The sequence below is a fragment of the Eleutherodactylus coqui genome, chromosome 2 (assembly GCF_035609145.1).
Source record: "Eleutherodactylus coqui strain aEleCoq1 chromosome 2, aEleCoq1.hap1, whole genome shotgun sequence".
Lineage (NCBI taxonomy): Eukaryota > Metazoa > Chordata > Amphibia > Anura > Eleutherodactylidae > Eleutherodactylus > Eleutherodactylus coqui.
The window spans coordinates 300,726,669-300,741,593 of NC_089838.1; the positions used below are offsets into that span (position 1 = coordinate 300,726,669).

The 14,925-nt window shown below is 42.5% G+C and overlaps 1 protein-coding gene across 2 annotated transcripts in view; it reads left to right on the forward strand.

The window, feature by feature from the left end:
• The window catches only part of LOC136612804 (chromaffin granule amine transporter-like), a 96,107-nt gene extending 85,105 nt beyond the window's left edge, over window positions 1–11,002 (forward strand). For both annotated transcript variants that reach the window (XM_066593493.1, XM_066593492.1), the window contains 5 exons: window positions 74–152; window positions 232–283; window positions 1,653–1,836; window positions 4,906–5,039; window positions 8,631–11,002. In XM_066593493.1, coding sequence (XP_066449590.1) covers window positions 74–152; window positions 232–283; window positions 1,653–1,836; window positions 4,906–5,039; window positions 8,631–8,771 — 590 coding nt within the window. In that variant the 3' untranslated portion in view covers window positions 8,772–11,002. The remainder of the gene's footprint in view (window positions 1–73; window positions 153–231; window positions 284–1,652; window positions 1,837–4,905; window positions 5,040–8,630) is intronic.
• The last annotated feature ends 3,923 nt before the right edge of the window (window positions 11,003–14,925 follow it).

A 14,925-nucleotide genomic window follows, 5' to 3' on the forward strand; every position in this document is an offset into this window, starting at 1 on the left:
ACGATCATTCCTTATGCCATGTTTAACTTCTGATTATGACTCCATGATATGAACTGCACGTTTACTTTAACAGGTATGGCTTTCCTACCTGCTAGCATTTCGTACCTCCTATGCACCAACCTGTTTGGCACTCTGGCACACAAGATGGGGAGGTGGGTCCATTCCTATTCTACTTTTAGATATTCTGTAGGTCATGGACTGAAGAATCAATCAGCATGTTCTTTGTTTCAGGTGGTTGTGCACGCTGGTCGGAATGATTATTGTGGGAGTCAGTCTTCTCTGTGTGAGTATAGGAAGCTGGGTGTATGGTGAACATGCATGTACCAGTGTCATGGGGACTACTACATGATCTAAAATCCACATGGTTGTCCCTATAGATATCGGATCCCCAACTATTAGTACCTCAAAAATACTCCAATATAAAGATGATGTCATTTGAACTGCACCGTGAATGCCATAACCCCTCCACTCAAAAGAAATGTGGTACACTCAACCCCCCAAATCCAAGATTGCTCAACCGGGAGTTTAATAGTAATGCATTTCAGAGGACTTAATCAGCAAATTGCCTCCTTTTTCAAGCCATTACAAATGATCAATATACACTGGTATAAAGAGAATACATTACTAGTGCATTGCAGCCAACAGGAATACTTCCCCCCCCACCTATTCGGGGCCAAGGTGACTGGAAGTGGGTGTTACCAGCCTTGTAGACACTATGGAGACGATGAGCCAGCGTGAGGCATAGCATGTAGTTACATAATGCATACACATGAGGGCAGAGCTGTTTTGATAACAATCCGTGGCACATCCGGCTCAGGGCTCATTCGCAAGGGTGGAAATATACTCCATATTACGCATGGAATTGAGCAGAAGGTCGGACCTGATGACCTTGGACTTCCCTTCCAATTCTATGAATATGGAGTGAATAGAACCCATTCATTTCAATGGGTTCATTCATATCTGCATATTTTTCATGTTTATTTTGGTCACGTGAAAAAATACTTTGGCGCTGATTAAGAACTAAAATAGCCGATCGAAATCAATGGGTTTGCGTAAATACGCCCGATATGTCCTTATTCACTGCATATTTACACAGGCGGGAAGGAGAAATCTCCAGCACCTTCTTGTTTTTTTTTTTTTTGCGTGATCGGTGCTTATTTACACGTGCAAATAAAAACTAAATACTCAGGGAATACACATAGTTCGGTCAAATAAATACACTGCGCAATTCCGTGAAAAAAAGAACACATTAGGAACTCATTAGGCTAAATAGCCATTTAAATTGGAGTGTGTTTGTCTGACGTGCGCAAATGACGACACCTGCGCAAAATAGATTAGTTCATAGTGCTAATATGCTGTGCTGAGTCGCGCGCAAAAATGCATACGTCCGTGTCAAGCCGCTCTTCAACCAATGTCACACAGGTGTAAGTACATTTGGCCCGCATATTTGCTCAATGGGCGTTCACAAGTAGCTGAATTGGTGCAGACCCGCGGCAGAATTCACCCCTTCAATTCAAAGGGTTAAATTTGTGCTGATCCGTATCAAAAACTGCATCAAAATCCGCCCCAATTCTGCACCGTGTGAACGCACCCGACAGCAGGACGTTATTCATGTGTCTATTGTCCGCTGATGCCCCTCTCTTTCTGTCTAGGTCCCATTAGCTGGCAGCATATACGGGCTTATTGGTCCTAACGCCGGCATTGGCATTGCCCTTGGAATGGTCGATGCATCAATCATGCCCATCATGGGACACTTAGTAGATCTGCGTCACACATCTGTTTACGGAGGGATCTACGCCATCTCCGACATCGCTCTGTGCATGGGATATGCAGTGGGTAAGATTTAGGTTTCTACTTTGTCTATGTAATGTTTAAAGGGAACCTGTCCCTTTAATAATGCCATCCGTTCTGCAGACATCATGTTGTAGAGCCGGAGGAGCCGAGCAGATCGATATCTAGCTTTACAGGGAAACATTCAGTATAACTTGTGTTTTATTCATTTAACCCCTTAAAGACACGGCCTATTAAGGACGCAACGATTTTTGGGGCGTTTGCATCTCCACTTTTCGAAAGCCATAACTTTTTTCCTTTTCCACCGACACGGCTGTATGAGGGCTGGTTTTTGCGTGGCGAGCTGTACTAACGTTTAGTAAAAAAGTAGTAAAGGTTTAAAAAATACCTCCTCAAAAAATACCAAATTCTTATTCATTTTTTTTTATCAGTACATCTAAAAAAAGTCCAGGTTATTAAAATATCACATTATTAATCCTGCACGGTGACCACCATCAGAAAACAACTATACGCAATGCCAGAACTGCGCTTGTTTGGGGGGGGGGGGGGGGGGGGTGTCACAAAATTTGAATAAAAAGTGATTCAAAAGTCGTATGTACCTACGAAAGTAATTAACAAAAACTACAGGTCACCGTGCCTAAAACTAACACAATCTGACAAAAATATAAAAAATTTATCGGAATCAAAAGATGATGAAAAATTATATATTTGTTTTTTTATGTCATACTACATTAAAAAACTATATAAATTTGGCAATCATACTTACGAACCCACAGAATAAAGATTACTGCATCGTGAACGTCATAAAAGCAAACGCTTGCCAAAAGTTGCATTTTTTTCCCATTTCAATCCACTTAGAAACTGTTAAAATGTTTTCAGTACATTATATGGTAGTAGAGCACCTTTTGCTGTTATGTCCGGCTGTAGATGTGATACATCGCCAGACCCTAGCTTCTGACGGCGTTCATGAAGAATCTTACCCATTCCTCATGTACAACCAGAGGCGTAACTTGAAGCTCCCGAGCCCCGATGCAAAACCTGTTACAGGGCCCCCAACTATAATGCTTTATTCATAGTACTGGGTTCCCTATATGGATAAGAGAGGCCTTATGGGCCCCCTAAGGCTCCTGGGCCCGGGTGCAACCGCATCCCCTGCATCCTCTTTAGTTACGCCCCTGTGTACAACAGCCTCCAGTTCACTAATATTCTTGAGTTTGCATACTGCTACTGTCTTCTTCACATCCTACTAGAGATTTTCTATGGGTTTCAAGTTAGGCGACTGTGGTGGCCACTTGACGATCTCCCAGGATTTCTTCTGAATACCAGCCATGGTGGGCTTTGAGGTTTGCTTGGCATCAGTGTCCTGTTAGAAGGTCCAATGACACCCAAGCTTCAGCTTCCTCACAGAAGATATGTTTTCTCCTAGGATTTCTGGATGCTTGATTGAATTCCTCTTGCCCTCCACACACCGAAGATTTCTAGGGCCAGATGAAGCAAAGCAGCCCCTTAGGCATGAGCAAACACTGGCCTCTATCCCTCCACCCAGTAGTTATAATGACTAAACCATGCACAGTTTAACCAGAGTAGTATAAGCCCTGTTTGATTATTCCCTTTATGTCGTCCGTAACAGGGTGAACAAAGACGAGCCCTCTTGATACTTAGAGTCTAATAATGCAGCCTCTTTTAATAGGTTGGGTGCCTACACTACTTGGGAAGCACATTCCAGTACACAGCAGGGTGGATGAAGGCAGCAACAGCTCTATCCTTAGAACAATGGTGGTCTACCACTGAGAAATGAAAGATTGGTCTTAACTATTCCTAAATTTGCACACTGTACTCCTGCCTTAGAGACCGGTCTCTACTTACGCCTGTAAGTTTAGCAGCTGCGCAACCACCAAAGACATCTTCTCTAGTATTTGCAGGTTCCTGTGATGTATGGCATCCCTGCTTCTTTTCTCTCTGACGACACCAAGCCGTCTTGTCTAAAAAGAATGGCAACCTGCTGCTATTGGCTCTCTTACTGAGTGTTTCTTCTCTGCCCTCAACAACTACCTCTCGGCTCAGATAGCTGTCTCCTTCAAACAGCAGAGTAGGCTTGGGGGACCTGCACTCTCTCCTTGTGAGCTACTTACTACAAGACTTACTACATCAGAAGTTCTCTCAGAGTGTGCTCAAAAGTCCCCTTCCTCCCCTTTATTTTTACACATCCCAGTATATGTTCCATTCTTTCTCCTCCATACATACCGCAGATCCATACAGAATAGAATCCTAAATCTTCTGCGGCTTATTTATATGGTTTTCAGCATATTGGAGCCACTGTGTATGCCTTGGAGTTTGGGCATGAAGACCGTTAGCGTTTAGTATGCGCCTTACTGTGCAAAAAGGAACCACAGTGCCTGCTGCCACCACATCATGCTGCAGATCTTTTGCAGTTACTTGAGAGTTTTTGATCCTCTGCCTCCTCAGGAATTTGGTGGCAGTCTTTGATAGCTTCCTCTTTCTGCCATGTTTAAGTGGTGTAGACAGTGTCCCTTTAACTTTAAACTTGTGAACTATGCTTCCAATTGTATTTCTAGGAACATTCGGTGCCTTTGCTATCTTTTTGTATCATTTCCCTTGGTTGTGTAAGGCAATAATCTCTTTGAACTTTTTGGACCACTCTTGACTCAGCCATATATCAAACATCCATTAAACGTCAGTCAACAAAGCCTTGGCCAGTTCAGGTATTTGATGTGTTTTACATCAAGCACACCTGATGCAACTAACGAAGCCTTTGGATAGTTGCATCAGGTGTGCTTGAGGCAACACCTAATTTGCAAATATGTGCTCTTATGAGGGATTATATTCAAGGGGTTGAATAATATTTGCATTTCATGGTGAATTTGGAGGAACCACTTGTTATATTAGTTCTATTGAGCTATTTAAATTGTTATTTAATTTTGTGTTTTTTATTTGCAAACAACTGAAAGTTTGCAAATTTGGCAAATAAACCTGATATGCAACGGGGGATGATACAGTTTGATTGCAACTGTATACGATTTATAAAATAAGACTATTCTCCGGTGTATATGTTGTGCTCATATGCTATACAATAAATGCATTCTGTCATTTCAGGACCTTCCATGGGTGGAGGTATTGCAAAGGTCATTGGCTTCCCTTGGTTAATGGTGATCACTGGACTAATGAACATTGTCTATGCTCCTCTCTGCCTCTTTCTTCGAAGCCCGCCAGCCAGAGAAGAGAAAATGGTGAGCTATTAATCATGATGCAAACCATACGACTCGTACATATCACCTTACTAGACACATCTTCTACAATTTCCATAGATTAATTATTTCTATAAAACCAGAATCCACACTACTGCAGTGATCGGTTTGGGTCTCAGCGAGCATGCTCTACATGTAGCATGTGCATCAAAACATATCCATGGTGACTAGTAAATGTGGCATCATTTCTAAAATACCAAAGTCATCTGAGAAATGAAACATATACATATTTGTATGTCTGTATGTGTGTGTTTTCCTAGAAACATTGGTATCTGTAGGTAAGTATGTTCATTGACTACTATGAAGGTCCGTAGAAAAATTTGTTAAGGGGCGCACCCTATTTTTCAGAAAAAGCTTAGAATTATTTTACTACGCCTAATGTACGGGAAAAATGCACTGTCACAGTGTAGGGGTAAACCATACAATAACATCACCGTGCAGGGATAATGTACACAGTGACGCCACAGTGCAGGGATAATGTACACAGTGACGACACAGTGCAGGGATAATGTACGCAGTGACGTCAGTGCAGGGATAATGTACACAGTGACATCACAGTGCAGGGATAATGTACACAGTGATGTAATAGTGCAGGGATAATGTACACAGTGACGTCACAGTGCAGGGATAATGTACACAGTGACGTCACAGTACAGGGATAATGTACACAGTGATGTAATAGTGCAGGGATAATGTACGCAGTGACGTCAAAGTGCAGGGATAATGTACACAGTGACGTCACAGTGCAGGGATAATGTACACAGTGACGTCACAGTGCAGGGATAATGTACACAGTGACATCACAGTGCAGGGATAATGTACACAGTGACGTCACAGTGCAGGGATAATGTACACAATGACGTCACAGTGCAGGGATAATGTACACAGTGACATCACAGTGCAGGGATAATGTACACAATGACGTCACAGTGCAGGGATAATGTACACAGTGACATCACAGTGCAGGGATAATGTACACAGTGACGTCACAGTGCAGGGATAATGTACACAGTGACGTCACAGTGCAGGGATAATGTACACAGTGACGTCACAGTGCAGGGATAATGTACACAGTGACGTCACAGTGCAGGGATAATGTACACAGTGACGTCACAGTGCAGGGATAATGTACACAATGACGTCACAGTGCAGGGATAATACGTTTTGTTATAATACAATCGTGTGATAACTTGCACAGTGAAGTTGCAGCACAGGGATATTGCATATCGTGATGTCACAGCACAGGAATGGTGCTCAGTGAGCTCACAGTACACAAGTAATGCACATAGTGATGTTACAGCGCATGGATAGCGCACATAGTGATGCCACAGTACAAAGATGATACACCAGTGATGTCACAGTACAGGGATCGTGTACACCCTGATTTCATAGTACAGGAATGGTGCATGTAAAGCAGGTCATCATGTACTCTGACATCACAGCATAGGAAGAAAACAGAATGATGTCACATGCAGTTGCAACCCCAATTTTAAAAAAGTTGGGACACTGTGTAAGATCTAAATAAAAGTAGAGGAAAAAAGTATGCAATGATTTGTAAATCTCCTATAACCATATTTTATACACCATAGAACACATCAGAAGGGGAAAGGGAGACATTTCTCCATTTCATTTTTAAGAAATTAACTAATTTATAAATTAATGGCAGCAACACCTCTAACAAAAGTTGGGCCGGGCCGTGTCTACCATTGTGTAGAATCCCCTCTTGTTCAACAGTCTGTAGACGTCTGAGAAGTGAGGAGACAGATTGCTGGGGTTTTTGTGAGGAATGTTGTCCTATTCTGGTCTGATATAGGAATCTAGATGCTCAACAGTCCTGGGTCGTCCTTGCAGGATTTTTCATTTCATAATGCACCAAATGCTTCCTATTGGTGAAAGGTCTGGACTGCAGGCGGCCAGGTTACCATCCGGACTCTTCTTCTGTGAAGCCATGCTGTTGTGATTGATGCAGTATGTGGTTTAGCATTGTCTTACTGAAATATGCAAGGCCTTCCCTGAAAGAGATGTTGTCTGGGTGGAGCATATGTTGTTCTAATGCCTCTATATACTGCTCAGCATTGATAGTGACTTTCAAGATGTGTAAGCTGCCCATGCCATAGGAACTAATGCAACCCAATACCATTAGAGATGCAGGATTTTGAACGGTGCGCTGATAGCCGGATGGTCCCTCTCCTCTTGAGTCCATAGTTTCCAAAAAGAATGTCAAATTTTGATTCATCCGACTACAGAACAGATTTCTATTTTGAGCTTTGGCCCAGTGAAGACGCCGGCATTTTTGGATTGTGTTGATTAATGGCTTCTTCTTTGTATGATACAGCTGTAACGTACATTTGTGGATTGTACGGAGAACTGTGTTCACAGACAATGATTTCTGGAATATTCCTGAGCCCATGCAGTGATTTGTATTACAGAATCATACCTGTTTTTAATGCAGTGCCGCCTGATGGCCCGTAGATCTTGAGTATCCAATACTGACCGTCAGACTTGCCCCTTGTGCACATGAATTTCTCCAAATTTTCTGAATCTTTTGATGCTATTATGTACTGTAGATGGTGGGATCATCAAAGTCTTCACAATTTTGGATGTTGAGGAACATTTTTTAAAAGTGTTTTGTACTTTTTAGATGCAGTTTTTCACAGATTTGTGAACCTTTGACCATATTTGCTTTTAAGAGACTGCGCCTCTCTAACGCGCTCTTTCATGAACAGTCATGTGGAAAATTGACCCTGCAGCTATTTATCATTAGTAGGACTTACTTGTCCAGCCTTTTGTTAATACTGTCCCAACTTTTGTGAGATGTGTTGTGGCCATCAATTTCTAAATTAGTTCATTTTTTTAAAATGCAATGGAAAAATGTTTCCCGATCACCTTCTGATACGTGTTCTGTTGTTCATAAAATATGGTTATATGGGATTTCCAAATTATAGCAATTCTTTTTCTTAACATTTTGCACAGCATCCCAACTTCTTTGGGTTGTATAATGCACACATTGGCGTCCCAGTATTGGAATATAGCAAAAAGTAATGCCAAAGAAGTGAACTTTGGGGGCTCCAAAGTAAAATTTAGATTGGGGCCACATTGCATTTTCCACACCTTCTTCCATCATTCATAGTTATCATTAACTGCATCTTACAGTATGTCTATGAGGGAAAATTGGACCATTTAATAGTTGAGCCCCATGGCAACTGCTATGCCTGCTACACTGCTAGATTCGCCCATGTTGACTAGTTGACCCAATAAAGAGTACCGTAGTCTTTAAAGCAGCTGTCAATGGTTGCAACTTCCAGTCTTCTAAAACACAAAATGCTGCTCTATCAAGTCTACTTAATAGTATTAGGGTAGGTTCATACGTAGCAGATTTTGGTGTGGATCTGACCAAAATGCGGCTTTGTCTACATTTACAGTGGGCCCGATAAATATCGGATTGGTGGAGATCCTGAGTGTCGGACCCTTTTCTCCATTGATCAATTACCTATCTGGATAGGTCATTAGTAATAAAGTCCCAGAAAACCCTGTTAATGTCTTTGTATAACATCACATTTCTTTTGTTTGTAGGCTATTTTAGCCCAAGAATGCCCGATGGAAACCAAGACCTATATGGCTCAGAGTAATTCCCTAGATCTACCACTCTCTGACCACAGTAGTGAAGAAGACATCAGCGTCCCTAAAAACCGGACCAAGAGGATCCCTCACTGACAGATCACATACAGGAACCTGCAGACTGTTATGTGCCCCGATTTATTAGATTTTTGTGAAAAAAACAAAACATGCTTTGGACTGCATCATATACCATCTGCATAACTAACAGATTCTTTAAGTCTCCATCACTGAAACATCTTCATTTCTTCACTGGCAGTTCTACAATAGCGGCCTGTGAACCCATCAAGCCAAAGCTGTCTAAGGGCACACATAGAGTAAAAGGAGCACCATTGTAGGAATGAAGAGTAGTGTGACCCATTGGACTCATCACCCCCTTGGTTTCTAATGTTGACCTGCTAACAGTGGTCAACATCTGCTGGGCACCCTCTCTAGCTGGACCCTACTCAACTGCAAGACTGCCTTTATGATATAAATGCCCGGTGTTGCCAATGTTATCACCCCACGGCCAGTTATTCCCTCCGTTTGCTAACATTTTTGTGCCTCACTATGTTCTCAGGGAACAAAATGAGGCCAACTTGATCTGTGACACTTTACAGGTCCCATGCCAGCCTTGGTGAACCTTGCACACTAAAGGGGATGTCCATGATTAGAAAGACATGGCTGCATTCTTCCAAAAGTAGTCCCTATCTCTATGTGTTGTGTGTGCTATTGCAGCTCGGCTCCACTGAAGTGGAAATACCTAAGCTGCAATACCACAGACAACCAGCGAACAGTTGTGGCGCTCTTTTTCTAGATACCCGTTTAAAGCTGCTCATACTGGGCCAAAAATGAATATTTTGGTCGCTTTGCTTCACGTGCACAAAAAAGCAGCCATATGGTGCTTAGTGTAGCACATCTGATGAAGAATATGTATAGAATTGAAGGCATATAGAAATACTGTAGTGTTGCTTATTAGGGCTTCCTACAACTTGAAGGTTGTACAGAGTATTCATCAAAGTTCATGAAGCCTTAAAGGGGTTTTCTGAGTAAAAACTATTAATGACCTATCCTCAGGATAGCGTTTCCAATGAAACGCTATTTTTTATATACGCTTACTCTCGGTGGCTCTCCTGAAAGATCGGGATACGAACGGGCTTGGAGGATTTCCACCAATACAAAGCAGACCGGGACTCGAAGTGCTAGTGGGGTGTTCCTAACCAGGAACCGCACTAGGCACCGGGTAAGTCCCCCCACATAATTTCCTGCACATCAATATATGCTAACAGCACAAAATTTAAATTATTACGAAACTATTTTATTCTCCATCCTCAGGATAGGTCATCAGTATTTAATTGCCAGGGACTTGCCACTGTGGATCCTCGGGGATTAGTTGATTGCCTGGCTCGTTGCCAGCACAGTTGTCATAAGTGGCATAGCTGGCTTATCTTCCATTGAAATCAATGGGAGCTGAAGCCGGTTATTTCACATCCCCATCTGACACTGGTGTCAGAGGCAGAAGTCCCGGAAGTGTAATAGCCAACTTTAGTACCCAATAATTTCAATGGGAGTAAACCAGTTATGGCACTTCCATTCCCAACCCCGATGATGATGTCTGACCTGCTCTCAGTGCCAGGCGATCAGCTGATCACTAGGTACCCTAGCCGCTGATCCCCAGCAATCAGCTATTGATGATCTTTCCTGACGATAGGTCATCAATAATGTTTGACTAGAAAACCTCTTTACAGGATTGGAAAATCAAAGTGTTAGCATTTAAAGGGGTATTCTGGGACTAAAGTACTGATGAACTATCCTCAGAATAGGTCATCAATAGTTGATCGGCGATGCGCTGACGCTCGGGATCCCTGCCCAATCAGCTGAAAAGGTTGCGGTACTCATGTGAGCACCGTGGCCTCCTCTCAGGCTTGTGACATCTCGTTCATCAGTCACATGGTCTGAGAGCAGCCCAGTCCCATACCAGGCACTGCCTCTATACAATGCCTGGCGCCGTGCCTGATATGGACTGAAGCGGCTGCAGCGCTCACTTGAGTGCTGTTATCAATTTAATCAGCGGGGATTCTGACCGGTGAACATCCACAGATCAGCAATGGATGTCCTATCCTCAGGATAGGTCAACAGTTTAGTCCCAGAAACCCCCTTTAATTACTATGGCCATCACCACTAGTTTTGAGCAGTTTTTATATACAGTATTTATATACAGCATCTGCTTCACAGTCCAGATAGCAAAAAAGAAATCTCAGCTCCACCGTGCTGCTGAAAATCAAACTCCGTCTTTAAGATTACTATGATTTTACTTGTTTAATGACTTTAACTTAATAAAATAATCTGATACTGCCCAAAAGGCTCCTGTGGTTGTGGGTGCGATGACTGAGAATTCTTGTTTTGCGTGTTAACATTTTATCTCCTTCACCCTACTACTCTTGCGATTTCAAGGCTATATTCATATTCATATTAGTATCCGTATTATGTTGCAACAAGGAACTCGGAATGGGAATAGTGGAGTTCCGATTGGCACACAACCGGGCATGCAGGAAGCTAAGTATGAGCTGCTTTATTGTCCAACGCGTTTCGCTATTGCCCAATATCTTCCTCAGGCCACCTTTCACTATTGTTTCAATACCTTGTCTGGTTGTTGTAAAGATTATACTTCCCTACTTCAGTCCCTGGCTGTGCGCTGATTCGAGCTCCGCTACTCCCATTCTGAGGACTAGACTCCAGTGCTTGCAGGATGTAGCCGCCAGTATATCTAGATATACGGTCAGAGCTGTGTGAGTCACTGCTCGTGCAGGTGAGCAACATCGCTTGTGGAATTTTATTGTATGCCAGACGGGAAAACACACGAGGTTCTCTCTTTTATGTAGTCGCAACAAGGACCTGTTATGGTTCAACAGAGCTAAATGTAGGGGCCAACCACACTGCTGTATTTCGCCTCCATTTTAACATACAGAATATGGAAGTGAGTCCCGGCCTGGCCGCAAATCTACAGATCCAACACTTCCATATTCCGTACGTAAAACAGAGGCAAAATACGGCAGCGCAATTATCCCCTTAGATCACTACAGTATTCAATGGTATTCTAAGTCTACTTCAGTTGACATGCTGGAGCCCTGGGGATTGCCGCCGTGATATGGATGCCAACATTCAGCTGTATTATGACCATGTGAAAGCAACCACAATATTGGAAGGTGGTTATTAGGAATGATTGTTTCAGCTATTCCCCACCTCTGATCCATCAAGGCATGGACTCACAAGACCTCGGAAGGTGTCCTGTGGTATCTGGTATCAAGACATTAGCAGCAGATCCTTTAAGTCCTGTGAGGTGTGGCCTTCATAGGTTGGACTTGCTCTTTTAGCACATCCCACAGATGCTCAATCATACTGTGATCTGAAGAATTTGGAGGAAGTCATTACCGTGTACTCTTTGTCACGTTACTGAAACCATTCCTGAGCAATTTCTGCAGAGTGGCCGGGTGCATTATCCTGCCGAAAGAGGGTACTGCCATTAGGAAATACCACATCACTGGGGATACTTGGTCAATACAATGTCCAGGTAGGTGGTACATGTCAAAGTAGCACTAACATGATGCCAGGACCAAAGTACCCAGCAGAACATTGCCCCAAGCGTCACACTGCCTCCTCTGACAAAAGCCCCGAAATAGTCCATTTGTACATTGCTTATTTTTTTCTTGACCTGTTAGAAGGTTGAATATTGACTTGTAGGGAAGCTGCCGTCCAGTAGGTGGTGCTGTAGAGGAATTGCACCATCTCTCATTTGCATACAAAATTTCCCAGAGGCGCATTGCATGGCCTATAAGTCTCCTCATGCCTACTTGTTGCTTTCAACCAGAAGAAAGCCTACCCCTCCTGATATACATATTAGTACATGCCTCGCAGAGTTGTGTGACTTTTTCGAGCTGTGCAGTGAAAGAGTTACAGCCTCCAGCTATGTGCTTGTCTTGACAATGGGCAGACAAATATTAGATTTAGAGCCTTGTGACAGATAGCTGGCTGGCAGGCAGTGTTCATTATCTGTGATACAGCAATATATCATCTGCTGGGGCAGAGAAGGCTCACGAGTGGCACTAGCGGTCATCTATCCGCTACTTGTCTGTAATTATCACCCATTCTTCAATCATTTCTTGCGCTGTCTCTAAAACCAGGATACGATACTGCTAAAAAAACAAGGGAACACTAGGGCATTACACACACGGACAAATGCAGTTTTCGTCAGTGAAAAACTGATGGATTTCTCTGCGAGTGTATGTGGGTTTTACATCAGTTGTTGCGTTTTTAACATGCGAGTGCAATCCGTTCACGCGTTTGGAAAAATAGATGGAAGGCATCCCAACTAAAATCATTTAAAACTCTTATTGAAGTCAATGGGTGCATGAAAAAACAGGGACCGTACTTGCATGCCAAGCAAGTGCATTCTGCTTTTTTCTAACACACCCACTGATTTGACTGGGCGAGTCTGGTCTGAGAATTGCACCAGAATAGGACATGCTGCAATTTTTTTTACATGAATCATAGGGGAAATGTACTAAAACCAGCATTTTTCCCGTTGCATGATGCAGAGGCTCAGTCCATCACTAGTTATGGAATTATGGCATCTTTCATGTCCTCTAAAACCCGATTCTGTTGCTTCTTCCACTTCAAGTCAATGGTGGGAAAGATATATCAGTGCTGATATTGATAATCTATTCTTTTGGCTATGGGCTACAGACTGAGGATTTAAAAAAAAAATTATTCCGCTTTTTGAAAATTCAGACCGCTACAAAGAATTGAGTAGACTTTATCAATTTTGGGCTGAATCTCTAAAATTGTAAACCTGTGTCCTGCCTGACCGTTCTCCTCGAATGGTAACGTTTGAGTCTTGAAGCTCCTTACTGAATGATTTTACAGTGCAGTCACATCTACTTGCACCTTGGCATTTTATCTTCAATGTCAAGGAGTCCAAACAAGATTCGAACAAGAGAAACTTTCAATCTTGGACCACCTCAAGATATTTTTCTAGGATCTCCCCACATAGAAAAGTATTATTCCATCTGAGGTCACAACTTTTACTCAACTCCAAACTGCTCTCACTCGACATTTTCCAGAAATATGTGCGGTCTTGCATGGAAGCTTCAAAATCTCCATCGTGAATCTTAGGATTCCAAAGATCGGAGAAAGAAGACTCATCGGTCTGTACCTTGATGCCTCTGTAGTGACTTGAGGAAGTATTACAAATGAGAGATCAAAGTGAATGTCTTCATTATTGGTCTTCTGTTGAGAAGATGCTCGTAAAGTTGGAGATGTTCTTCTCTTAGGATATGGTCAACATTGTAATATCTCATCTATTAAAGGGCCTCATGTGGTGTAGAGTATTAAGGCAGCAGTATGCAGTCCTAAGCTCTTGCTCACAACCTGAATGTTGCATGTTCAAACCCTGCATGGGTCAGGTAGCCGGCTCAAGGTTGACATCCTTCTGAGGTCACTAAAATGAGTACCCAGCTTCTGGATGTAGAAATCTGCTTACGATGTAGCTGTAAAGTAGTCAGAACAGATCTAGTACATACAAGTATTTCGGCCATTGGGTCTATCTTCACAAGGTTTTGTCCAGTTTGGAGCAGTCAATATTTGATTCTTTCCAGATGCTCCAGTTGGGCATTTTTTACTGAGAGCCCTGTAAAGAGAATATATACATACAATAGACAAAAAAGGCTCTGACATGTCAAAGCTTCTTAAAACTGAAGTTTGGCCATATTTACATGTTTTTCCTCCAAAAAAACGGATGAAAATGTAGTGTTTAATGGGCCCATTAGCAGTAATGGAGTGAATGCAGTTAAACAATACCGACATTTGACCCCATCTTGCAAGGAATACGTCGCTGTACATTTTTACGCTTTTCTGTCCCGCCAAAAAACAAAATGTGCGCCTTGTTAAACGTACAGATTTTTTTTAACACTACAGCCTATGAACAACTTTTTCACTGCGGCAGTATTTGTCTAAGCCCTTCACGGTTATAGACAACTAGAAGATTCAATCTTTATTAAACAAACGTTAACGTGGACAAACTCACACAAACGCATACACAGGATCCTCAATAACTAAGACAGGCCGATCTAAGTCGACTTATGAGGATTCCGAATGTATTTGAGCTCACCCTGTTCAAAAATTGACTCGATAGCCCAGGTGGCGCAGCAATGGGCTCGCTCCGTCAGGGCAAGCAAATCAAAATTGTTTTTCAAAGTTTTGAGGGGAATGGAGCCCC